Here is a 27,934-nt window from a genome sequence, read left to right on the forward strand (position 1 = left end):
GTACGTAAGAGGTGAATCACTGTATTTTGTATCTTCAACTTCTGCTGAAGGTCTTTTTGGTCCTTTGATTTTAACCTCTCAGGGGAAAGGACAACAAGCGGTTCCCACCATACAGCTTTTCCTGGTTATCTCATGCATTGTTTTTCTGAAGGTTCATCTTTTGAGCGTGGTGGTTCTGGAGCACTTGCTGTTGCACAAGAGAGCATCCAAAAGAAACGCAAAAGCCCAAAGACAGATACCTAGTTGAGACATTGCAACTGACACATCTTGTAAGAAAAATATTAGCTCCTTTCTAGCCCACTGCAAAGTCCCTACAGGCTAAAGGATCTATAAAAACTGGGGTCTGTTCTCTCCTTGGTCTTTCTTTACAATGCCTGTTTGCACTGGAGAAGACAGAACAGCTGTATGGATCAGAACAGCTGATTTCTAGTTTAATCCCATTCTCACAGGTAAGAAGGAACACATTGCTAGGAAACAGGGCTGTCTTTACTAGCACTCCTTGTATTCCCACAGGGCTTATCTTGGAGACAATACCCATGAGAGGACAAAATCAACAGAACTGAAAGATGTGAAATGCATCCCATGCCATCACAGAATGACACAATAGGAAGGTGCAGAAACATTTCTTATTTCCAACCCGAACTAGAAAGAGCACTGCCAAAAATTAACAGAATATGTGCAAATCAAGTCCTCACCTCTGCAGATTCTGCATTTGGCTTCAGACAAATAAGGTTGCCCTCCACTGTCAGGTGGGTGAGCTTGCAACAAAGTCCCAGGTAGTGCATCTGGTTGATATCCTCAATATTGTTCCCTTCCAGGTCCAAAACCTCAAGGTGATCCAACCAGGTCAGCTGGCTCAGGTCAGAGATATTGTTATAGCCTATGTAGAGTTCCTCAGCAAAAGTAAACAGAATAAATACGTAAACCACAGGCCTGCACAAGTAACACTCAGGCTTTGCAAAATGTTTTCTAATATTTGAAATATTACATGCAACAGCATGAAATTAGCATAGAAGTGGACATTTTTCAAGTGTGGCCATTGCTGCCTTAAATAGCTAGAGGTAATATGGTGATGAACATTATGCTGCATTAGGCATCTTCAGGATCAGACCTGGATGTTCCACCTCATTAAAAAAATAGTGTAGTGTCTTCTGAACTAACACATGCAGTTCAAGGTATCCAACCAAAGTCCTTCAGAAAAAACAAAGGGTAAGGAGAGAACAAAGACCCCAAGGAAAGAGTATCAACTGAAGACAGTTTTGAGGTTGTCATGTGGCAGGACACATCTACACTTACTTTTAGAGAGCTGCAGGAGGAGATCCCATCTAGATCTGAGAGCCCACAGCAAGCCATCCACAGGACACGGAGATGGGACAATGTGGTTCCAAGATCCCTTACAAAAGAAAAAATTCAAGCTCTGTTTGAATGGATGAAGGAACTCAAGACTTGCTTTCTTTTACTTAAGACTAGGCCGCTGCTAATTCCTTCAAATTCCACACTGTTTACAAGAAATGACATTAAAAATGCTCACTTTCAAGGGTGGAGAATAAAATTATACCTCTTTCTACCTCTCTCTCTCACAGACATCTCTGTTCTTTGTATGACAACATGTCACCCCAGTTCAGTTTGATCAAGATTCTTCCAAGAGCTACATCATGGTAATTCTGTCATAAATTGCAGGTGATTGTTAAGAATCAAGTGAGGTTTGCTTATGCTGGCATCATTTGTCTACAGACGTAACACATAACCCAAATTAACATATCTGAGCTAACTGAAGTCATCTTCTGTCCTCTTATGGAGTTGCCTTTCGTCTGATTTTGCAGTTGAAAGGAATAGCACTCTTGCCAAATAACATTTTTTGAATCAGCAGAAAATGACAGTCCTATTTTCCTGTCCTTTAGGTCTAGCAAAATATAAATAAGGGATCATTTATATGAATTCCAAACTTTCTGATCCTAACCCAGAAAAGCACATCCTGACCTGCTTAACTCCATGCATGTGTAATGTCCCACTGACATTGAAAGTGCACAATACAAAGATAATGCAAAATGTAAAAACGGTGGCAAATCAAACTGGGGGCTTAACCACCCCTTCTTTGGTATATCAAGCTGCACAAAGCCACTATTCAAACATAAACAAGACACAACATTTTATCAAATCTCAAGCCAACCAAAAGCTCAGAATTCTCTACTGTAGCCATGATTTCAGACTATGTGAATAATAAAGAACTGAACAGTGAGGAACTAAATATAAAGACAGTTTATCAGAGGAGGCAGAGACTAACATGGAGTTCACAGAATCACAGCAGTGGTTGAGGTTGGAAGGGACCTCTGGATGTCATCTTGTCCAACCCCCCTGCTCAAGCAGGCCAGTTTCCCAGGACCACATCCAAACAGATAAAATGGTTCTTAAATAGAGATTCTTGGACTTCAAAATTGTGGATTAGCTCTCTTTTATAGTACCCATTTTTATAATATACATTATAATAAATAACATATTTTATTGCACTGTCTGGGGAAAATTGCAGAAGATAAAAGAACATGGTCATGGTGTCCCTTTTGATCTTGCAATAAAGGTAACAGCTCACCATGGGGAAAAAGAGCAGATTTATGTTGCCCTCCGAGAACCTCTTGCAGCTTTGATGCAACTTTGCAACAAAAAAACCCTACAGTCAGATTGCCTGCTTCAGGGACACTGCACAGCCAGGAAGGCCAAAAGGCCAGGAAGGAGTGCTGCAACAAGTGGGGATAGGATAGACATGTTCTTGTCTGTGTTTCTTGTTTCTCCACCATCTAAACACTTGGGAAGGGCCATGTCAGGAGAAGGGAGACTGCATAAGGCTGAATAAAGGATGGATGCATGGAGATATATCCCCAGATGCTTCTCTCCTGAGATTTGCCAAATACAGAGTGCCTAGAGGGAAATCAAGGATTTTCATCCCCCTGCCTCCTGGGGCATGGCTTGTCCATGGGCGTCTTTCAGACCTATCTCACTTCATCCATCCTCTACCTCTGCAGGGGCCCCAGGCATTGGGTGCCTTTGATCATCTCTTCCCTGGACGCTGCAGATTTAAGTAAGCTCATGATGGATGCAATATGCAATGTGTTTACTTAACATTTTATAGCCTTTGAAGTGCAAAGAGTGCATCTGATCTAATGGCCAGAACAAAGCAAATCAGAAAAAACTGTCACACGACACAACTCTGTCTAAGGTTACTTCTTACAGGAGAAAACCCCCAACTGACATAAACCACAACTTCTCCACTAAATTTTGTGCATCTAGGCAGCTTACCTGTAGTGACACAGGACGTTGCTATCTAGTACAGAGACACAAGGGTAAAGAAAGCCATGCACATACAGAAACTCCTTTCCTATATAAACAATATGGTTCCTTCTGCAAACTTACTGCAAACTTACTGTACCTCATCCTTTAGCTATCAAGGCAATAGGGAACACTTGTCATAGTGTCACTGTACCTGTGACCAGATAAGCCTCTAAAAAGATGAAAGTCTGTCACATTTCCTTCCACGTACTCATTCAGATTTGCCTGACCTGAAGGATCATAACGTCCCTGTGTGTCATCACATCCCCAGCCTTGCAGAAGATCTTCCAGGTACTATTTACATTGTGCATATTTTATAAATAAAACAAACACTGGTTCTAAGGCTTCCTTAAGGAACAGATGCCTCCCCAAGTATTATTTACAGAAATTATTAGATTTGCAAGCTGTGTGCCTATAATAAGAAATAAATAAAATTAAATTAGAAAAGCAGAACCTACCATCAACAAAGGCCAACAAATCCTTAAACACAAATATGGCATTAGGAGCAACATGAAGGAATTTCATGACCCACTTCAAGCACTGATAAGTTTTTCAAATTTGGGGGCAGAATTGTCTTTTCTGTAAACCATTCAACATAGGTAAAGGAAAAGTGGTCACTCATCTTTGTATTGCTGAAACAAGTGCTTCTGATAGATGCTCTGTTTATTATCCCAACAAAACTGAAGACAACCCTAACCTGGTAGGCAAGGTACGATTAATGAATTTTATTTTTATTTTGTCTTTGTCTTAACCTAACTGAAGGTCTTTAACCACAGAAGGAGCTTTCAGTAATGTGCTTGTTCCTAACATTTCTCTGTCAATATAAAGGATGCCAAAACAAAGCAATAGATTAATTCCCAAGCAGTTTTTACACAGGGCCCCAAGAAGAAACAGTTATCCCCTCTAAATCTGCTAAAACCTTGATCACTTCATGCATTTTGAAGAAGCAATGCCCCGATTCTACTCAGAGGTCAACGGGTCCCAGAGTTAATTCACATTTTCCTCTGTGTGTTAGGGTTTTCAGTTCCAGCGATGGCTATGGCTAAACCCAGTGCACACGAACAGGGTCAGCCCCTACTCACACTAAGTCACGCACAGCACGTATTCACTATGAATTATTAGCTAACGAGTCTTCAAGCATTGTCCTGCAGCAGACACCATCAGAAGACATTAATTTAAATGAGTTCTAAAACCTACTTACCTTACTCTTCACAATTTACACTGCCAAGTGTATAGCCTCAAATCCATTCCAGTCTCATTCATGGGTTGTAGCTCTGACTCTCCTACAGCTAACTTTGGTACAAGTCAGGAGTAGCATGGTTAAGGTTAATACTAATCAAAGTTGATTAGTATCAGTATTCCAGACAAAGGAATTAGGTTGTATATCCCATGTCTTGGATACTTGTGAAAGGCAGAACTGCTGCATGTTTGCAATGCAACACAGTGTTTGATAACAGGGTTTAGTTATTATAAAGTGCTTATACAGACTCTACGGAAAAGAAAAAAACACGGACGCTAATGGGAACTAGTTTCTTATGAGGTTCAAGTTGGCAGTCACATGCTCACCTTTAATCCCTGAAACACGATACTAAGAAAGCACAAACTTTGTTGCACCAAGTGTTTGGTATCACTTGGCCTGCTTTTACTCTCTACTTCACAACAGGAGCTGGCATCTTCGCCCCTACCCCTCCAGAAGAGCACTCTGGCTCTCATGGAGAGCAAATCTGCTGTCCCTCCTTCCCTGCTACCATAGACAGGCAGCAGTGAGCAGAAGGCAAAAGGATTTTTTCCTTGGCCCATCCCTGACCAAAGAACTTTGCTGCAAGTTAAAGCCAACAGCAAAGTTGCCCTTGCTGACTCTGGGGCCGTGCTGGCTGCTGGAGGAGCCTAAAACTCAGGGTTATGCAGTCACATTTTGGCTCTGCAGATCTTTACGCCTGCATCCATAACGAGTCATCTCCACTCAGAGATGTTATCACAGCAAAGTACATCTGCAAATATTTTATTCAGTAACTAACAAACTAATCTTTTGGAAGCTGCATGAATCACGCTGCAGCATCAGAGAAAACTCCCTTGCTAATTACTACACAGATAATTGCCCCCGAGAGCATGGCTGTTGTAAGGTGAAATGGCAATGTAACTCAAAGCAAGCTGTTCCCAACAATCGCAGGCACCTGCAGTTCTGAAAATACTTCTGCAAGATTCTGGCTGGTAAGAAGAGAACTTAAGAGCTTGTGAGAGGTGGGAGTGGCTCCTCTGGGAGCAGCTCTACTGCATCTGGCATGTCCACTTTGGAGGGGGCCAGAGCAAAGTGAGGAGTTGTGTGAGCACCATGACTGCCGTGGGCGTGCAAGTGTGCACACAGGTATGTTTTCACTTACGTTAAGTGCAGAGAGTCAGATCGGCCCAAACCGGGGAGATGCATCTGGTGACTTTTTAACAAGAAATGGAAGTAATTGGAATCTCCAATACTCCAGTAATAATTTATCAGGGATTTTAATATAATAATAAACTCTCCATAACAATGTATCAGGGTAGTAAGAGAGAAAATCCACTATAATTATATATGTAGTGTAACAAAACACCCCCCTCCCAAATAATCATTGACTAAGAGTAAAATTAATGAGACACATGTCAGAGACCAGACCCCTTCTCTATTAGGCATGATATAAACATATAGAAAATGACAGCATCTGTTCCAAAAATAGGGTAGAGAATATGATTGAGAAGTGTGACAGCTGAAATAGGAAAAAGAAGAGACATTGTACAAAGCTGGTGGCAGTTGGTCATATGACACAGCACAGCAGTGCCCCAGTGATGTGTAAAGAACAAAGAGCACATAGAAGGAACCAGAGGACGCTGTAGAGGAAATGTAAATCCCATTAATATACACAATGGATAATTCACTTCCAGTGGACAAGTGTCCTGTCCTGAGTGATGTTGAAGCCGGGAACTTTACAGAAAGGGAAAGGAATTAATAGGCAAAGTAATTATACATCCTGCTCGCTTCTGCTATGGTTCGTGCAGGTCAGGTTTGAAGCAGGGAGACAGAGCATGGGGTGGGAATGTGTGTATCACATCTTTGGTTGTGATAAACAGGATTACAGTGTTGGAGGTTGCCAAACCAGTGTCCTTCAGAGACATTACTCCACACACACACCTACACACTTGCCTGCAGAATACACACTTAAATACCAGATAATGGTTTTAGTATCCAAAAGTGCCAAGAAACCAACATAGACTTTCCTCGTTTCACCTTGAACCCACAAACTTGCATTTAAAACTGATCTTTTAAAAATAATTTTAATAAACTGAAGGGTTTGAAACCTGGGTTCCAACTATCTCCAGATACTGCTGCAGGGATGGGAACTCATTAAAAAGTTCTGTGTTTCTGTGAAGGTCTTGGCAACACCCTCCCCACTTGTGCATGACCATTTAGGATTTTTTCCCATGAAATTTGATGCTCCCATCTTGTCATCACTCCCCCAGACTGGGGAGAGAGCACAGGGGCAAGGAACAGTTTGGCTTACAACACCTAATAACAAGTTTGAGAAATAATGAATGTGTTCTTCCATTAATCCAACATACTTGTTCTTCAGGGATTGATTAGCTCCAGCCAAAATTTTACTGGACTGAGAGCCAAATCGTGCTCTTGGTTTCACCACAATAAATCTTGAATAGCTCCACTGAGCTCAAGCTACCCAGTAAACACTTACAACAGTGCAACCCTGAACACATTCACCAGCTTTAAAACCGTCATTTCTTTTGGAAGCTAGTTTTGGATCATTCACCTAGAAATAAAACACTAAATCCACTGAACTTGCAGACAGTATCTCAAAGCACACACGCATCTGTTGAATAAATCTTCAGTAGCAATACATCTAAAATAGCCATTGATGTGGATATTATTTAAAGGTCTCTCTGAAAATGAACACACTGGTAATAGGAGAGATTTAGATTTTGAAAGAGTGACGAAATTACAGTCTTAACAAAATAAAGGAAAAAAAAAAAAACAACTTGTCTCTGATCTACAAAAAATCAAGTTGAATTTATCAAGCCGCACTGTGATAACAATGATCCGGTCCATATGTCAGCACACAATGGTTTGGTTGTACAGATAATTCTGACATCAGAAGCAAAAACTTTTAAAGCCTGAATGTTATTTAAATTAGTAACATATGTTCTAATAGGAAGCTTACATAATAGTTTCATTGTACTCTCAAATAGCTGTAAAGTATTCAAAATTGTAAAACTGATTGTATGCATGTGTTGCTCGTAGTTGATCAGACCCCTGACACAGCCCCCAACTCCGCGGGCAGGGCTGAGGCCACATCCTTCTGTCCCTGCACTGTCCTTTTGCAGTCAAAGAAACGTCAGGCAAATGTGAAGACCTGAATTGCTTTGCAGTATTGCAGCCTTGGTTGCTTTTGTACTTACTCTTCCAAATTCAAGTAGCAACATGCTGAAAACAGTTTGCTTGGGTCTCCTCTGTCTTGCACCTCACACATCCATGGCCCGCAGGTTGCCTTTAGCATCTTATGCTCCCTTGTGCAAGTGTGAACCACTGCCCAAGGTGTAAGGTAACAAGGATCATGTCCCATCTGTTGCTGCCAGAAGCCCACTTTTAGGTTGAGATGCCATGGAAATGTAACACCTAATATTCTGACCTCATTCATCCTTCTCAACCGTGCAGCTTTTTCACAGTAAGGGTTCCTAACCCTGTTGAGACACATTGTTGGGAGACTTTCTAGGCAATTCTCAACTCACAAGCTTAAACACATCAGAGGAAGGCAAGCATGTTTTAGGCTGAACAGAAAGCATCTACCAAAGATCTTTTTAAATAACTACTGTGTCTATGAAATTCTGTTTTCATAACTCCCTTTTACATGCAAATGAAGAATTTCTGTGTGAACTAAAAGTTATTGTTGCCAAAGGTCTTTGCAGCAGGGTGTCTCTGTTGTCCCATATTTTTGAGGCAACCTCTGCGTGAACAAGAAGCTGTTTTCCAAATGGGCTGCAGCGCTGATGCCACTAGCAGTATTTCTCCCAACAAAAGGATTTCACTATTTTACTCCAAGGGGATTTTTTATAGTTGGCTGGTTGCTTTTCTTTTAAGTTTCAAAGTTTGGAAAAAGGCAAAGGTCTGGCATATTACATTTTTTAGCTATGGATCTCTGCTGCACACTTTGCTGACAGCAAAATGGATCTCCAGGGAAGAAATGCAACTCCCCTGGTGCTGCACAAGGGGTAAATCAGGGAGAGCATTCAGGCTTTCACACTCCGTCCAGCCCATGACTCTGCCTTCTCAGCTTCATTATGCCAAATCAAGAGGCCGCTGCTGCAGCTTTCATGGACTTGCTAAAGCAAATTGCAGTTATCAAGGAGCCACGTGCTTTGGGCCAGCAATTTCTCTAAAGCAAAAGCCTGAAAACAAGGACAGGAGACTACCTGGCTACAGCAGTCAGAGCCACAAACCATTCAAGGCAGTTTGGTCATTGTCCATGACTGGAGCCAGAGACCACGCTGGTGGTCCTGGCAGAGTACTTGAGCTCTGCCACGGACACATCTGTGACCAATGCTTCAACCAGAGACACTGCATAAAACTCCTTGTTCCACTGACACCAGTGCCAGACCCTCCCCTACCTTCAGTGGGGCTGAGATCTCCCCCTCTGGTGCTTGCAGGTGAGGACAGCATCTGGCTACAGGAGACGACAACAGAGGAAGAACCCAACCCCGACGAGATACGTCTCTGGGCCTTTCCTGGCTTACAACATTGTCACTTGTCATTGCTGCTTCTCACTGCCCCATTGAGAGTTGCTCCTCACTGGAGCAACTGCAATATTACACTAAGTGCTATGCTACTTGCAAGCAGTTTATTTTCCATGTCAGATTATACCTCATTTAAATCAAAAGCGTTTGCTGAGGCCAACAGGAGAGAGGTTATCTGTAAATGAAATTGAGTGCTGATACACACGCTTCTGTAACTAGTCATAATTATGCTTGTTAACCCAGACACTTACTTCTGTTAATACACATGAAGTGTTGCTTTAGTTTTAAGTGCTCTTACTTTTAGTTGCAGTTAAAAAAACCTAGAGCAGAATAATAGGCTTGATCAACATTGATGTACTCAGAGTCAGGAACAGCAATTCCCTAACACACGAATATACAGTGTGTGGGAAGGATACGTAATTTTGTGTTAATTTCCTCTTGATCATTAAAACTGCTTGTCAGCTTAGTTACTGGTAGCATTTAACAATGAAAGATCAGTTGCTTTAACTCAGCTCCCATAATTTTAAAGGATTAGAGGTTGCCAAAATGTGGTTCTGTGGGCCAAGACCTGCCCTTGATCTTTTTTTTTCCACCCTACTCCAGCTCCCACCCTCGGCATGAAGCTGCACCCCAGAGATGCTGTAGAAACCCAACACACCGTGCTGCACCTCACTGGGTGCATTACATCTTCCACAGGAGCAAGTGAATTTTCAAATAGGATAAAGTTGAGACGCACAGTAAATAAAACTCTCACGCCCACATATCCAAAGCCCCTTAATTTAGCCCCAGAGCTACTGACAGTTCCTATAGCTTTGGCAATCATTCATGCTCATTGTTGAAAGTTTACATATTAAAATATAAAGGATAATGAAACTGTGGTTACAGAATGAGTTATTTACACTGAAGGAATTAATCCCACAGCGCTTTAAAATTTCCTCCATGAATAACTTCTAAGTCTCCCACATGTTGTGTGCCTGTTTCACAGTATGTTCCAGGTCCAAGCTGTGGCAGAGTAAGACAGATATATTGCAACTTTGATTTAATATATATCTCATACTTTAAAATCAACACTTGGAGCTTTTAATGCTGCGGGGTAAGCTGAAGGAATATTCTGTAAAAGATCCAAATCAACCGACAGATTCAGTGATGTTAAGACACACCACAAAGAAAACCCCCAAATTGCTTTTTTCAAGTACCAGAAAAACTGGAATTCTAGATTAGTTGACACACAGAACGAAAGAACTGGATCAGCTGTGACTTGCTACTCAACTTTTGTCACAGTGACGGCTATAGAGTTTCGACCGGAAAAAAAATACTTGAGATACTGCAGAAATAGGTTGATGTGAGAACCCAGAGAGAAAATGTAATTTAAAGCGGTTTAGTCTGAATGTACAGTGGCAGGAGTGCAGATTCTCGAGATTCTTTAGATCTGGCACATTTGTATGACACTCATGTTTTTCTCCTGTGGCTAATGGTCATTTCTTCTTTGTACCTTTTCCTTCCTTTCTTTTTTCATCTGTGCCTATATTCAATAAGAAAACAGAAAAAATACAGAAGCTTGCAAGGAACAGATACAGGTACAACTTGGCCTGTGAATGGCTGGCAAATGCCAGTTGATTTCCTCCAAATTTCTCTCTCAGTCTCTAATGTTCACCCCACATTTGGCATGATAGACTTGTCTTCATATGTCCTGAGTCAAGACTATTTCCTTAAACGATAGCTTCAAGGGAGACTTTTTCTGCTTGTACTGGCCTCCAGATGTTCTTTTACAACAAGCAAACAAGATGCCGAAGGGAAGCTTGGGGGACTCAGAGCCCATCAACCTGACTACTGAGGCAGACGAGACCTTAAAGATTTTCATACTGAGGGTGTTACTACAAGACAGAACCTCAGCATTTATTTCACAGTACACCAGCAGACATCCTGAATCTGATGCAGGTGTGATGACTGGATGTATAGTAAATACTACACCACACCCTTGACTTCTTTCAAACAAATTCCCACTCCAGGGGGATCCAGCAGTAGATGTTGTAATGTGTCCTCAGCCATGGAGATGAGCCTTATGGCGGAAGCACAAACCTTCAAAAGGGCTCTCAGCTGCCAGAGATGCCACAGATCAGCTCCAATGAAATGGGGAGACTTAATCACATGTGAGCAGACTAATTGTTCTAGCTCCCCAGCCCCCTCCTGCCAACACAAATCTCAGGTGGCCTGCATAAACAATTTCAGAGGAGCTCACCCAGAATTCTCCCACCCATCCTGACCTAGCTTTAGAGGCAATGGTATTTGCCACCCACAAGTAACAGTTCCTTTATAGACTAATTTGCAAGGGTTCCCTTGCAGGAATTGCAACGGTTCCTTTACAGACTTTCATCAGTTCCTTCATCACTGAAATAATACACAGTGTCTGTGTAAGAGAAACATGTACCATGTAGACTTCCAACCAGTTGATGAGTTGGGATAAAACCCTTCATTGGCTATGGTCTATATCATCTTGATAAAAGCAATTCTATTAACTGAGCTGGCCGGCCATTGGCTGTGAAGTAAGGGAAAAATATTCCCCAAAACAGCTGCAGAAGAGTCACGTAACCTGCTACCTGCCACATTATTCAAAAGTATACACTCTCACCATGAATTTCTCTGTATCTCTCCAGTGAAAACAAAGGTTTCCAAATTGACATACCTATCAATTTTTATATAAGCTAACTCAAACACATTGTACAAACAGTCTGGTATCACTGTTAAGTACAGATGGTAGCAAACGAAATAACCTTTCACAAGACTCAGATAGATAGATATACAGTTTTCTTTCAAACTATGTTGAGACTAACTTTTCTTCTGCACCATTAAATTAGCTTGGGAAGACAAAAAGGAATAAAACCTCAGAGAAGATGACTATGAGTGATATTTAATATTAATGAGTGTATAAGTTAGACAGAGATGACTCCCCCTAATTATAACACTTTGTGAGTTTAAAAGTAAACACCAGTTAACCTAAACTATTTAATAAAAAATAATGAGATTATTGAAAACAAAAAAACCCAATCCATTCAGGAAAAAAATGTGCACTTTTCCCTTAAAGTAGTGGGAAGAATCATTGCATATTGTAGATTAGAGCTAATACCCAAAATAGTCAGAATTTGCTTATTCACATAGATGAACCTTAGAGAAGGTCCTTTCAGCAATGCTGGCTGTACTATTTAAACACATAAGAGTGACAAAATAAGACTCATTATACAAATTAGCACACTTTCAAATATTTAAAAAAATCCTCCAGTATGATTTAGCAGCTGTATTTTAATGTGTTTATTTTATAAAGGATAAAATTTATGCTACTGATTCTTACTATTTTTAGGGCCAAAATGTAACATGTGGCAATAAAACATGTTTTTTCTTTAATTAGAGAAGTTCTTATGGAACAAATGTTATGTTTTACAATTGGGCTTAGCTTGGGATGTTGAGAGCAAGAACTTTAAAAAAAAAGTCTGTGGGACCTTAATAGGGATAATTATTATAATTATAAATAAAGACAAAATAAACTAAACAATAATAAGCAGAGTAAACCAAACCTCTGTAAGTTCTTGCCTATGGTGACATGAAGCAGTAGAACGTGGAGTGGTAGGACTGTGAGGCTGATGAAGTTCAAACCAGGAGATGCCACAGATGTCTTTCAAACACACAATCCTTCATAAAACTTCTGTTACCAAAAGCGGGGTGGTAGGTTTCATTACCAGACCTCTGTGTTCAGGTTCTCATTTCCATGAGGAGAACACACAGTGTAGCTTAAGGCAAAGGGTGAAGAACGTGCACCCATTATTATACCTACTGATGGAGTCACAAACTTCACCTCCTAATACACGAAGGCGTTTCTGTATTTCTTTTTGCAGGGATTGATCCCACCCTGAGAGACTTGATGCACTCTGTAAAGATCTCAGGATAGAGGGATAAAACTTTGCCAAACAGTAAATAAGAAATAAATCTAGAGAAAAAGAAGTGTGCCTGTATTTTAGGGGAAAAATAGCAACAGGTTCTTTGTGTGCTGTAATGTGTTAACAAAAAAATAACTAAATCAACTGGAGAGCTGGAGCATGGAGAATATTTTATAGGCATTAGATTATAAAACCTGATTGTATACTGAAATTCTATTTATTTCTTCATTGTTTATTCATATTGCTTGGCAGTTACCAACTGATGAATACAACCACATTGCTTAATTTCCCCTCCAACCTGACTCCTTCCCTTTTATAACTCAGCACTTACCTTGCATTCCAAGAACATAATTTCCCACTGAACGTAATTATTTTCAATAAGAAAACCAAACAAGCTGCAGAAAAGCAACTGTCTTGTAGGAGAGAATCAAAACAACCTACAAACCCATTAAACTAATGCTAAGATTATTTTCCTACCTATTTCCATGAAGACAACCCCTCCACAGCTGGATAGCTCCACTGGCAATGGGCTAATTACTACTTCTTGCCAACCCAGTTCTTTGTGTTTTCTCAGACAATTATTATAACCATTCTTTCTCATCACTGACTAAAATGAACACTTAGGTGTAAATTTTCGTAAGTGATCTCTGACACTGACAGCTGAAACCGAGCAGCTGCAAACCCTAATAGCCAGGCATGTAAGTACTTATTTGCTGGCAGAAATCAGTTAGTTATTACCAATGTTTTTACTTATCATATTATAGTATCCATCCAGAGCATGTAAGTGAGATCATGATCCCATTAAGCAAAGCCTTGTACATAACTCATTCAAAAGGCTGTGTCTGCCCTGGAGTAATATATAAAGTAAACAACCAAGATTGAAAATACAACAAATTTCTACAGCTAACCAAAGATGCTGTAGAAACAACAGGTAACTGAGGAACTGCGTTGTATTTTTGAAACCCTGGTCCAGCGGCTCAGCCACAAAGCCTCTGGTCATTGCCATTGCTATCTCCAGTTGATTCAAAGAGTAAAGCTGCCCCTGTAATCCCCGAGACTGGAATCAGGTGAGCTTGTGGACCCCTAAAATGTTCCTCATTCACTAAAAGCAATAGGTGCATCTTAATAATTGCTAATTGTAAGCAAACAGTATTTTTAAGACCAAAACACTGATTAATAGAGAATTTCAGGGACTCCCTTTAGAAATGACAAAAGCTTTTATCTGTGTGTTTTCTTGATGAAGGAGAAATGGTGTACAGAGATGTGGCTTTTGCAGGTGTGGATGCATGCAATTGTTTCTGCTTGCTGACCTTAAAAGAGTAAGGGCTGGATTCTTCCTATGGGACCAGACTGCTCTCAAATGCCAGAGAAGGCAGGCAGGATGCCTCTATCCTCAGCTCTTCTCACAAGAATGGAAAAGCTGAGAAGTGTCCACCATCTCCACTCTAGTCCCCTGGCCCCTTGGAACACGCTGTACTGTCAGCACATCCACAGCTCAGGGTGTGCTTGCTCTGAGATGAGCTGCATCTCCTGGCTGGACAACGGCAAGAGAAGCTGGACCTCAGAGAAAATTGTACATGGAAAAGGTTTGAGGGCTTCATGTCAACAAGCCCAAGTTTCAGCAGAGGTTTTACTGCTCAAATACTCAACAGAGCTATGTTAGCACGGTAGGGGCTGAGGCAGCAGCAAAGAGAAGCTGAACTGTCATCTCGAATGGGTGAATGGCACGAGAAAACATCCTGAAAGGAAAGGTCACTTTTCACCAAATATACACAAAGTCGTGTGTCTATTCAGACGATGGGTAGAGAAGGGGCACAATTATTCATTAAATGATGGGCTTACCTTGCTTTTCAGGTGATTACTGGCAGACTTGCAGCATGCATTATCTATTATTTATTTACTTTGCTATTTTACTAGCCACGTTCACGTTGCAAAAAGTGTTTCTGACAATTTTCTTACGGTTTTCATGCCCTGTACTGTACTGCTGCTTGGATCACAAAATAGAAAGATGATAGTGGTGCCCCTGGGGGAAGAAAACTAGCTCTGTGGAACTGCTCAGGTGTCAATGAGGGCAGATTCTCTCTGCCCTAAGATGAGATGAATGCACTAGACCCTCCCCACTGATCCTGTCACAACCAGAGACTTGTAAACTTGGAGCTGCAGTGGTAGGACCTGCCTCATAACCCTGTTCCTCACGGGTATGCTCTGTACAGCCTGAAATAGGTGGCAGGGGAGCTTCAGCTAGGGAGGGCTGCATAAAAATAGTGCTGAAGGCAAGATTGAAAGAGTCTGCAAGGCCACAAACTTGTTTTGCTGTTCTCTGTGCTTGCTGCAGAACCACAATGGTGCATTTGTACAGAAAACAAGTTCAGGTTCCCTTGCTGGTGAATAAGCCCATCAGATTCCCTGTTATCTAAAGTCATAAAGACGTTCACATTCTCTACTTTGGGCACCTGACCTGACCAAGAAAAGACAGAAACATTACATGACCATCCTAGTCAAGGGAGAGCTGGACATCTCAGAGAGAACAGATAAATCAGATTTCCCCAGGGCCTAAGGCAGACAGGTAGGCTGTGCTTTAATGAAAATAATGCACTTGATTAAAAGTAGGTACATTTCTGTCCCCAAATCATTACTTTTTATCAAGAATATTAATGTCCTTAAAACTGTCAATGCTAAATAAAACCTGAAGTCACAGCAATTTTGCCAAGGTTTGCAATATTCCCAGGGATCTTCAGGCATTAATACAGAGAAGACTCATTAATACAGAGATTAAGATTCAACTCAAATGCTTTCCTATCTCCTGGCAAGCACCCAAAGTCCTCAAAGGACATATTCTTAAGATAGACTTCATAGCATAGACTTTCAGGCTAGCTACACAAAAAAAAAAACAACAGAAACACTCCCTAAAGAAACTAGCATGCATTTGAAATTAAATGCTTTCCCCATTCAGAAAAGTGATGCTCTGGGCACTGAAATATGGACATGAAGGGATTCACCCCGACCAAACCAGAGCAGTAGTTCTCTGACTGCATGCATAGGTACAACCTAGAGCAAGAATACCCTGATCCCTCATTAAACACTGTAAGAAACTACTGTAAGAAATTCTTCCCTGTGAGGGTGGTGAGGCCCTGGCACAGGCTGCCCAGAGAAGCTGTGGCTGCCCCCTCCCTGGAAGGGTTCAAGGCCAGGTTGGACGGGGCTTTGGGCAACCTGGGCTGATGGAAGGTGTCCCTGTCCAGGGCAGGGGGGTTGGAATTGGGTGATCTTTAAGGTCCCTTCCAGCCCAAACCATTCTGTTGATTCTGTGATACTCTAATACAAATAATCTGTTGACAAACATTTGCATCTTTAATGCAAACTAAGTAACTGAATTAATTTTAGAAAACATTTTGGGATTTTTATCTATGATAAAAGGAATGCCGATTCTTGCTGCACAGAACCCATTGCATTTACATGTAGTACCTATGTTGCATTCATAAGACATAGTAATGCAGCAACTGCAAAAAATTAGAAATGACAAGCAGAAGAAAAAGGAAACTGCAGAAAAAAAGAGCAAGAAAAGGAGTAAGTAAAAATGACAAGGAAGAAACAAATTTAGGGGAATGATGCCCCTAAATTTATTCTGTTTGAAAGAAAACTATCCAGCAAACAGCGGGTGCCTAGAGACACACTAACTGAGCAGTGTCGCAGCTCAGTCTTATACAAGATGGTGTAACTTGGTCCAGATCCAGCTAAGCACTTGGACTTATGTTCAATTTTCAGCTTGTGAGCAATTCCACAGTCAAACTTTTTGTGACTGTCAGAGGTGAGCATTGCTTAAACTCTTTGTTGGATAAATACCAAGGAGTAATATTGCTAAACTCAAATTCCTAAAGATCTTGAATCAAGTCTCAAAAATATTTTTCTACATTGGTTTAAAACCCTTACCCTCAATTAAGAAAGAATTGGTTTGGCTCTGGTTTCTTAAAGTCATGAAATGATCACCAAAATCCTTACTCAAATCACTTGGCTCACATTTTCAGTTATTTTTTCACAGCCAAGAAGGCCTAAAACTTTTCAGAAATTGAATGCAGAGAGTCCTGTGTAGCCAGTCTTGTCCCTGGGAGCTGGTGTTACAAAAACCAAACCAAACCAAACCAAACAAATAATTTCTAAAACTCATGAAAGCATGAGAATTGTTGAATTTGAATGTACTCTGCACCTTGCTCATTTGAACCTTCAGGACAGCTGTCTCATTTCCACTCTCCCATGATGACTTTACTGACCCAAATGGACCAGGATTACTGTCCTCTTGTTCCGGGGGACTCTTCTGCAACAGGGCAAGAGCAATCTGAGAACTGCATGCAACATAGACTGCAGCAACAAAATATTAACTCTGTCTGGATGAAAGAAATCTGCTTTCCTTTTCTTATATCCCTCATACTTATTTTTGTCCCTACAGTTTGCAGTCTCTGCATTTCATCTCACTTCAAATATAATAAACTCTCTCTGTTACAAGCAGTTGCTTAAGTTGCTTAAGACCAGTCTTCTGCTGGCTACAATGCATAGAGCTGAATGGGAGGAAATGAACTTCAGCTGGTGCAACAGCTTCTGTTATAAACTCAGGGGAGGCAGTTCCTGAGGTTCCCTTATCTGATTTAAAAGCCCTTTCATAAAGATCTCTATCTAACATTTTAAAACAGATCTTTTCATTCATCCCTGAATTGAGAATAAAAGCAATCTGATAAAAAAAAAAAAAACAAACCAAAAAAACCATACACTACATACCAGAGCAGAAGCAGTAATTCACTGGCCTTGAAATATAGTTCTTTTACTGGAAACATTACAAAGACAAGGAATCTGTGTCATCACAAATCCCAAAAAAGGCAGTTTTTAACAGGCACTCTTCAGAATAGGCTCCATGTTTCATCCTCAATTATCAGTTCATAAATCTAGAATTTCTTAGCTGCTAGCAGATGGGTGAAGGTCACCAAACAAGGATTCATAAAATTAGTGTGATTTAGAAAATTAACAACAATCTGAACTAATTTCTTTCCTCAATACACTGTATTTTCCAGAGCTGTTCCCCTTTAGCCAAGCGCCAGCAGAACACTAAAACCCATTAACAACCAAAAAAGAAATTCCCTTTCAACTGACAAGCTGGATTATCTACAAATAAACGTGAATATATTTTCCTTATGGGTTAACTCGTTGATAATGATATCCTTCACTTACATATAGCCTTTCAAAGTTTCAGGTATGCAAAGGTAATGCAAGCTTTAGAAGGGTTGGGGAAGGGACCATGAATTTACAACTAAAGTAACTCAACCACATTCGCCATCAAAGGAACCAGAACTCCTTCAGGAACTACCAGGAAGAGCCAATATCCAAACCTACTGACCTAGCAAGCCTTGCTCTCACATAGAAAATTGTATTACACAACTACCTTGATTCCTCAACTGCTAGAACATCCCTTCTTTGATTTCTATCAAAGAAATGGCAATGGGCACATCAGCATCCTCATAACCTACACTCCTATGTGAGGTTGACAGGAATATTTGTATCCCAAAACATCAGTAACTAAAGTCAGGACCATAAATCCTTATTTTGACATCTCCCTATATGCAGTTTATTATCAAGAGAATTCTTCCCCCATTATCAAACTGAAGAAAGATGTTTTAATTCCATTTCATCCTAAAATAATTAGGAAATTCTACTCTGCAAGATGTAATGAAACAAAAATAAAGTGACAAAAAGCAAGTTTCCCATCTTATTACCCACTCATGCATACACAGTCTTTTGTTTATAGTGATTCACCGTAATACATTTTTTTCACATAATACAGCATGAAAATATAGCATGCTTTTAACATCCTGAGTATGTATGAAACACTATCTTTTGCCTGTTTTTCTGTCCTTACCTTCTTTTCAGTAAACAAACCAATTTTCCAGTCTGTCCTTAGGAGACATTTCCTGTTATCTGCTGCCCATTTTCAAATTACAACCACAATGATTCTGACCTTATAGCTGAGAGAGTCTGTGGGAATTACTTTTAGTGAGAAGGAAGAACTTTTTTTCTATCCTCCTCAAAAACCTCAGTTGCAAGGGTTTGGTCAAATACAACAAAATAATCACTTTTTAGACAGAATTCAAACATCAACATGTTTAATTCAGAAATAAGATTTCTAAACATTTTTGAGTAAATGGCAACAGCCTGCTAGAATGGAAGCAGCTATGTTACATTAGCTATAGCAGCACTGCTACTGCCACAACAGCAATGTTGCTTTAATGGGCATTAAATTGACATGATGCAGACATCCCAAAAGCTCAAGTACCCAGGCTGTGCTTGCATGGGCTGTGCGCTTAAGTGACCTGTGTTTATCAAGGACAGATTGTCAAAGATGGGAATTAATAAAGAAAAGCTGCTGCTGTACTATACTGACCGAGTTCTGGTCTGGGAGAGCTAACAGTCTTCTTCCTTTACCTATTCCCTGACAATTGCATTTAACTGGCACACTGAAAGCACACTTATTTAAAAGGAGGAGTGAGTACTTCTCCTGAGTTTTGTGTGTCTGGTAAGCGTCACAATATTAGACTTGATATCCAAGCCAAAACATATTTATATTACAGTTGATCAAATCAAAACTCAACTTGAGACGAAATGTTACCTGCATCAAAGAGCACAAGGATGTCAGGTCACAGAAAACGGTTTTCTGAAACTCATCATGACAGAAGCTAGAGTTTCAGAATGCAAAGGGATGTGCAAAATCATACTAAAGCCATAAGTCAAATAAACTAAACAGTTTAGTTTTCCTGAACTGCATCCTGTGTTCAATACCAACAGAACTGGTCAAAACATTTTCTATTGACACATTTTGAGAGAATATGGATTTTTGGCCAAACAAAAAACCTCTTTTAACTTTTTTCTTTTTAAAATAATAAAATGTCTTTGATATTGTCAAAAATGTACTTTTTTTCACTCACCACTTACTCTTCCCTTTCAATAATGGAACAATTTCATGCTTATAACAGTGGTTGGTTGCCATTAAAATAATGGCAACAATGTAGAACCACCACTTTTCCATGTTATGGACTAGAAGGTGGAAAAAAAATATTGGCCTGCAAATACTTCATCTCATCACCAGAACAGGGGAAAATAAGATCAAAGTGTGACAAATGAAGTTCATCAGCTACTTTAGTGACGATGCATGAGACTGAGATGAATTTATTGCTGTTTCCTATTCAGGGAACATGTTCTCTTTAACAAGAACTAGTAAAATCACGATTTTTTCCCCCTCACAAATTTATCAGCCATACAAAGCTAGAGAGTAGTCCTGTTTAATATAAGAATGGCCTTTTGCACAGCCCTTTACTGATATGAACTGTATTATGCATTAATTACCAAGGGTAATACAGATATTGGCACAGGAGAGAGAAAACAGCTCTGCCTCTTCATTGTGATGGTTTTCACTTCTACCTTCCTAACCTGTCAACTCCCCAGTTGTTTGAGAGAAAAAGTGTGATGCTTTCATGGAGTTCAGCAAGCCAGGGCCACGCAGTCTTCATAGCAGCTCTCATAAACGCCACTTCCTTGACTTCAATAAAGCCAAAGTGATTTTCATCAGCTGAAGAACTGGTCTGACCTGTATAGAACAGGCTACTGTGCACACTAAAAGCCCAAAGGCTGAAACACTCTGAAATCCAAGCACCTAGTCATAGATAAGAGGCAAATTTCTATCTCCTTTCGAATTTGCAACCGATTTCCATGGTCTTCAGCATGGCAGGAACTTCCCTGGTGGCAGACTGGGGCTAATTCATTGGCACGGTTGCAGCTACACTGATTTATTCCAGCTCAGGTCCTGTTTTAAACTTATGTGGTTGCGGAGCGTGTATTCATGACCTAATCCATTATCACGGCATGGGTAAATGGAAGAAATGAAAGCAGCGTTAATGAAGATTTTATCACTTAAATAAAATTGAGGGCTCTTATTCTTTATGCTTATTTCAGTTATCATTCATTTCTTACCTCACAGACACAAGCAAGCTATTGTTCAACTTCAGTTCTCTCAGATTAGGTAGATAGGCACCTATGGGAACAGAATAAAGAATCACTTTGCAGACCTGGGAGTAGATTAAAGGAAACTTCTGACAATTACTAGTTGAAGCATCTAATTTTACACGTTTTTCTTACCTGTTTCTGCCAGATCTACGCTGGACCTCTTCTAAGAAAATTAATGAGATTATTTCACTCAAAAAATATTTCACCCTTTGCATTTTTGCAACATCCTGCATGACTGCCCAATTATAACCTTTGGAACCCCTCTCTGACAATTCTGAGAGAGCACCTTTGCAGACAGACAGCAGAAACTTGCTTGTCGGGTGACTGTTTTGGTTTGATTGCCGAGCCTTGTTGACTATTAACTGAGTGATACTCTGGAGAGGTAAGGGATGCTTTAGAGTATAGCATTCCATGGCCTCCGATTTCTACATCATGACCTTGCTTCTCTCCCCAAGAATCTTTTTCTACCTACTTACTGGCAAGTAGTGATGGACTTATTGGATACACGGCTAAGTCACACTTCTTCAAAATGTAATTTTGAGTTAAACAACAAAAGCATCATTTCCCATGTCACAACATCACCTTCCAAGTTCAGAGGTCCCCAAAAATGCTACTTATGTTTTGCTAAGAATTGCCTTCTCCTTTTAATTTTCTGGATGTGATCCATTGTTTACTATTCAACTGTACAAGTTTCATATCAATGAAAACTTCAGTATTCTGTTGTTATTACTTTGAATAATGCCTTTTTTTCTATTTCTGAGAGACATTTGCCTTTTTGGTTGGTTCTACAGATATCTCTGAACCAAAATCATAGACCAAAACACTCAAGCTACCGAATAATATGGATTATTCCCAGGATTCCCAAATTATTCCCAATACTTTGGCTCAAGTCCCAGGAGATATTTGCTATTGACAACAGCAACTTTTTATCCATTCCCACTAGCAGAGTTTACTCATGGCTGGTGAGTATCCTTGAGTATAACGTGCAACCATGTAGAGGTAATACCAATTTTAGACAAACTGGATCATTGCTAAAACATTAAAATTTGTTCTCAGCAAATACTTTTTTGCATACTCTGAGTAATCTCTCTCTGGCAAGGATAATTTAGCAGTGTCCAGAAGGACATAATTCCAGCTCTTTTCAAAGGATCAAAAGAAAAAAAAAAAACCCAAAAAAAGAAATTAAAGAAAAAGAAAAAGGGAGTGGGATCTCAAAAAGCAAACAAAGGAGGTCATGTTGTTCATCCCATTTCCCCAAACAGAACAAGAACATTTATGTCAAAAACATTGTAATAAATCATGTTTTAGTAGAAGCATTATCTATATCTAATGCTATTTGGGAGTGATTATAATACACATATTGATCATCATGCTATAGTGCAAATATTTAACCTCATGTCTTTGCAAAGCTCTTTAGAAAACACTAAAAATTCAAAACACATCATGCAATTTGTTAGTCTTTTTTTAAATAAATTACCATAATCCATAGGAGATTGTAGTACAAATTATAACACAGCATCTCATCTTGCAGGACATACTTTCTCACATCAAACAAGTTTTATAAGGTATGGCAACAAAACAGTTTGGAGTCCTGACAGAGGAGATACTAGGATCCCTGTTAATTATCCACAGCAATCATACTAGCTACTAAGCAAAGACCTCCTCAGATATAATCCATGCACCAATAAAAACCCCCCAGGAAAAAAAAAAAAGTCTAGATTTAAAAAAAAAATGCTATCGTGTTTCTGGCAAGAAACCTGAAGAATGGAAAGATGAAATGATTTTCCCCAAAGTGTTAAAAGAAAGAACAAGGAGGATGCAGTAGCCTCTCCAGCCTCAACACAGCAGTCGGATTGCCACAGATTCAATCAGAGAGTTTAAAGGGTTACCAAGGTAAGGCTATTGCAAAGCATTACAAAGCAAATGAGTCTTAGAAACTAGTATTAAGCAGAAGTAGTCAAGAAGACTAGCTCAAGAGAAATGGAGAGACTAGCTCAAGAAAAAGCTTTTCACTGAATGCATTTAGGGTTGGTTCAGGGAAAAAACCCAACTATTAAAGGATTCAAAGAGGCAGAGTGACAGGCTGACGATATAATTTTCACATCTGGTTACTTCATTATTGTAATTTGATCCTCCATTTCAGACATTTTATTATATTTTGGCACAATCTACTCCTGGGAACTTGTAGAGTGTTAAGTTCTAATGTGCTGTTTACTAGACTAAAATAAAAATATATTATGTGCAGTGGTGCAAAATTCTGCCAACAAGACTTTTGTAATATATTTCTCCAATTCTGCAGGTTCTTCCCTCCTTTAAGTTTTATATTAGATATGTAAGTGTTCTGTGGTGCTAAGAATTCATTGTCCATTTGATTTTGCTGGTTTTTATAGTCTCAATGCCTTATATATAGATTAGAGACTGGAAGATTGATTTAAGAAGAGAAAATTATAAAATGAAGATGACAAAAAGAGATCTATCCATATGTAACAACTACTTATAATGTTCTTAATTTTAACTCTCATAGCATCTTTCCTGAGAGCAAGGATGCAATTTATTCTTACACTAACATAAACATACTCAAAATATCAACAATATTAACTTTTAATATTAATTTTAAAAGTACACCTTCATGTTTTGTTGATCTTACGGTACAAAACAGGCATGTGAACACAGGCTGCAACTCTTCTGGCAAGAGCAACCTGATACATAAATTAAACAGGCTATTTAATTCACTTAAGCTGTGTTTGATCAAGTAAGATACATCACCTTGTTGTTACTTCTATGCGTGTTCTGAATGTGCATTTTTTGCACATTTCTGGGTGAATTGGGCAACACAACTGGAGATAAGACCCCAGCACTTCCAGGCAAACCCAAGCTAGCTGCAGCGTAGCTACCCGAGATGAGAATCTCACAAAACCCCACATCAGTGCAGGGTTTAACATAACCTTGCTGCCCCAGTATGTACTTGTGACTCCTGGAGAGCGTGCCCAAGCCCTGCTGCAGTGGATGCTGTGGCACCTTCCCAGTGGAGCTTGTCAGTGCCAGCTGAAGAAGACCTGCGCGGGCAGGGCTGCACACGCTGGACTCACGCTTCCAGCCTCTGCACTGGATTCCACACACAAACACCTACCACGGGGACACTGGCTGCTGACAAATCTCTCCTGGCTTCGCATCAGGAAGAGCAACAAATAGAGCAAGAGGAAAGAGAGATGATGACCCTGCGTGAAAAATAACGCGTGCCTACTTCTGAACTTTTAGCAGAGCTTTTCCTTGATAAAACATGTTCAAGGGAAGCAGCAGTCCCCAGACAGATAATCAACTTAGCCTGGCCACCAGCAGGCAACAATTCAATAAGTACCAGCGAACAGCACTGTGGGTAACTTGATTTGTAGCTATTAAAATCACTTAGAAATAAGAGAACTATGTAGTGTCTTAAATGACTCTATCCCACCATTACTTTCAACAGGAATTTCTATGAGCCAGTCATGAATGTGGTCCCAGGTCTGTCAGCAGTCAAAGCCGAAGGGATAAGCTAATTAAAAGGAAATAGTCCATCTGTTTGAGTATGAACTGAAGCCTACATACAGCTGAAGAGCACAGAAGTCAAGTCCAAGAGCTGCAAAGCTGGATACAAGACTTGCCAGGGCAGCTCAGTTTTTGCCTGTCACTCAGCAAGGTGCACTGAAAGCAAACAGCTAGAGATTTCAGCAGTTATCCCAAGTCCCGCTAAGACTTAGATTCAAGCTCTGGCATGAAGCCTTTCCTTAATTTTAAAACTAATCACACATGAAAATATTTTAAAATCGGTCTTTTCATGTTTTAGCCCACACCCTGTCTCTAAGAAGCATAACAGTTACTCCCCACTATGTCAGGCCATTGTGTAGAGGCTGACCTGACAAACTGGGAAAGGTCAGTGGGACGGCACTTTAAAGCTTAGCACATCCCAAAGTGGACCGCTCTTAAGAAAAACTCGAGCAACATGTTTTAAATTACTCTAGAAATCTTGCTGAAGGAGATGTAGGCCCTCCATGCTTGTGTTAGAGTCTGTGTATGTTTGCAAACATTGAAATGTTTCTCAAGTGGATATTGCGGTGTAAACTTGGGATTCCAGTGCTGCAAGGTTCCAGGTGACCCAGAGTTATGTGCAGTCTAGTAACTTGCAACTCTTTTACCTGGCCATTTAAGAGCTTGCACAACCTTTTTTATCTTCACACATAAAAACAGTTAAAACAATTTTTGTTTACAGAGTGCAAACTGATCATCCAAACAAATAATTCCTTGATGATAATGATGCTCTTACCTTCTGCAGCTGAGGAATATCGTGAGAGCCAGGTATTAGGTAACTGAATATGGCTATAGAGAAAGCTAATTAGCCAGGTTTGGAATGAAAACAGAAACACCAAATTACAGAGCAGTCCAGGCTGGACAGGCCAGAGTCTCAAGCCCAGCCTCCTGCTCAGAGTCAGGTCTTCTGTGAGATCAGACCAGGGTGCTCAGGTCTTCACCCAGCTGTCTTGGAAACGTCCAAGGATGGAGACTTCAAACCTCTCTGGATACCACTATTGCTTGACTGTCCTAATGGTGCAAAAGCTTTTCTTTCCTTCTATCATGCTAGAACTTCTGTCATTCCAGCTGTTTTGGTTCTTACCCTACGCCTTCCCTCAGGCTGTTTATCCAGACCCCTGTGACCAGGGACAAGGCCAGCAGTGCACGGTTTCAGGGGCAGGCAGCCAGCAAGGAGCACACCATGAGCCACACACCTTCAACAGGAGCCTTGCTTACACCATTCACCCTGAAGGTGCAAACTGCCCTAAGATATCCCTAAAAATTTAGGCCTTACTCCATGCACCCAAGAATCAACTGTCATGTGAAAAAAACCTGCAAGGGACTGATGATCGCTGAGGGCATGAAGTGGCAAACTTTCTGCCCCAGCCACCTGCTGACATTTGCAAAGAGATTTTCACAGGGAGAAAATTCAGAAAGGCACTTTAAAACAAAAGACAGAAAGAAATTCAGGATGGTTTGCTGTCTGTTATTCTCAAAAGCAGTGGGGACCTGCAGCTGCTGTTTTTATAGCCCTCAAGGGCTAACTCTTGGAGCAAGCAGTGGGACATAAACAAGACAGAAATTGTTTGCAACACGGGAATAGTGCTCTGTATTCTGTAAAAGTTGCAAAAGCCTAACCACAAGGAGCAGAAAGAAGGGATTTATTCTAGTAATGGAAAGGAATGGGAAGTACAGAGTGAAAAAATTGAAACATTTTGCTTGTCACAGCTAATATAAAATGGCACAGGAATGGGAGCGCCATTTTCGAGCATTGTAGAAATGGCATAATGAGATTTTCTTATCAACTGGAGGAAACATGACTGAGTAGATGATGATCTTTGCAAGAAACGGAGGTAATTTACCTTAAATTATCAAGTGCCTATCAGAAAGATACCTGTTTATGAAATAAACAGAATATACCAATGCAAAGTGGATGTATAATTCAAGACAAAAGCCCCCTTCACTGTACTTGCTTAACTATTCTTGACAAATCGATATCAAAATACCCACTTAAGCTAATCAGCTGTTACATTATAGTCACTTGCACATGAAAATGAACTGCTTGGCTGAAAATACCAGCACCCACTTTTGAGGACGTGACTCATTTTGGCACAGAAATTATTACCCTGCAGTAGTTATTCAGCTTCAGTGTAGGAGAAGATGGACTTGGTTGTGATGGGGATCCATATGACAGAAAATGACTGCCAGTACTGGAAAAAAGGAAGGTTTAATATTCTCAGTGTTAACTCTGCTACAGAGGGAACTCCTTTGGTAATTCCTTATTCCCCAGTACAGTGATGATGACATAGAAATGAATCATAAGCATGAAGGCTGCTTGGGGCTCATCAAATGACATATCTATAGGACCTTGCACCAGCACACCACCCAGCACAGCTGGATGAGGCAGTACAGGATGCAAAGACAGGCTGCTGGCAGCACAAGCAGCCTGATACCACTAGTGATTTCTCAGCCACAGGGAAATCTTACAGTGGAGAGAAACTGAACTTTGGCTACTGTTTTACTAGAGTAGCAGCAAGTACTCTAGAGGGCAAGGTAATCAGTAAATGCTCACTTGAGGGCCTAGAGGCATACATCATTCAAGAGGAATTTGTTCAAACTAATTGGCTTTAGACAGAAGTGATGTCATTCATCCCACTGCCATAGTTTTCAGTCCTATTTAGAGCCTCACAGAAGGAAACAGAGATCAAGGAGTGAGAGGTACCGGGCAGATCACGCTTCAAGAGCTCTTGATCAGGACAGTACTTTACACTGGCTATTGGTTTCTGAGTCCCGAGTCCTGCTTCAAGACATGAGAAAGGAAAATTTGAGGTGGTGAGCAGAAGATGAAGTGTTTTCTTACCGAAGTTTCCCAAGCTGTTCTCTCTTGTATCTACTCGCATCTCTAGGGCCTTCACTTGGTGCAGATCATCTACCCCTGTCAAAACTTTCTGTAAAGACAAGCAGAGATATATTTGTACTCTCATGCAATAAACCAGATGACAAAGGAGCAAAAAGGTGTAGAAAGGCTTTCAAACTAATGCTTTGTCAACATATACTCCAGGTCAAAATGGCTAGATGTTGTGATCACATTGAAATAAATTCAGTATTCAAAGATCTTTCTTCCTTGTAGCTCTGAATTATTCTAGTCTCACGTAACTTCTACAGTGCTTAAAGAGTGAAACCTAAGGGTTGCATTCATGCTGCGCATCAACAACAGACTTACATGCCAATTAACTTCATTTAAACAGTATGTCCAAGTTTTAAAGTTTGCATAAGTGTTGTGCTAATCTTCAGCAGACAGGAAGTATTACCTTTAAGTGTCACCTGTA

At 40.3% G+C, this 27,934-nt stretch overlaps 1 protein-coding gene across 6 annotated transcripts in view; it reads right to left on the reverse strand.

The window, feature by feature from the left end:
• The window catches only part of LRRC56 (leucine rich repeat containing 56), a 66,256-nt gene that overhangs the window by 14,524 nt on the left and 23,798 nt on the right, over positions 1 to 27,934 (reverse strand). For 3 of the 6 annotated variants that reach the window (XM_026850645.1, XM_026850642.1, XM_026850643.1), the window contains 4 exons: positions 27,466 to 27,553; positions 21,027 to 21,087; positions 1,297 to 1,393; positions 696 to 893 (listed from right to left, as the gene is read on the reverse strand). In XM_026850645.1, coding sequence (XP_026706446.1) covers positions 696 to 893; positions 1,297 to 1,393; positions 21,027 to 21,087; positions 27,466 to 27,553 — 444 coding nt within the window. Of the gene's footprint in view, positions 1 to 695; positions 894 to 1,296; positions 1,394 to 21,026; positions 21,088 to 27,465; positions 27,554 to 27,828; positions 27,922 to 27,934 lie in introns of those variants that run through there. The other 3 variants (XM_026850644.1, XM_026850641.1, XM_026850640.1) reach the window with 3 other exon arrangements.

Source organism: Athene cunicularia (assembly GCF_003259725.1).
Source record: "Athene cunicularia isolate RWA chromosome 5 unlocalized genomic scaffold, athCun1 chr5_part2, whole genome shotgun sequence".
NCBI lineage: Eukaryota > Metazoa > Chordata > Aves > Strigiformes > Strigidae > Athene > Athene cunicularia.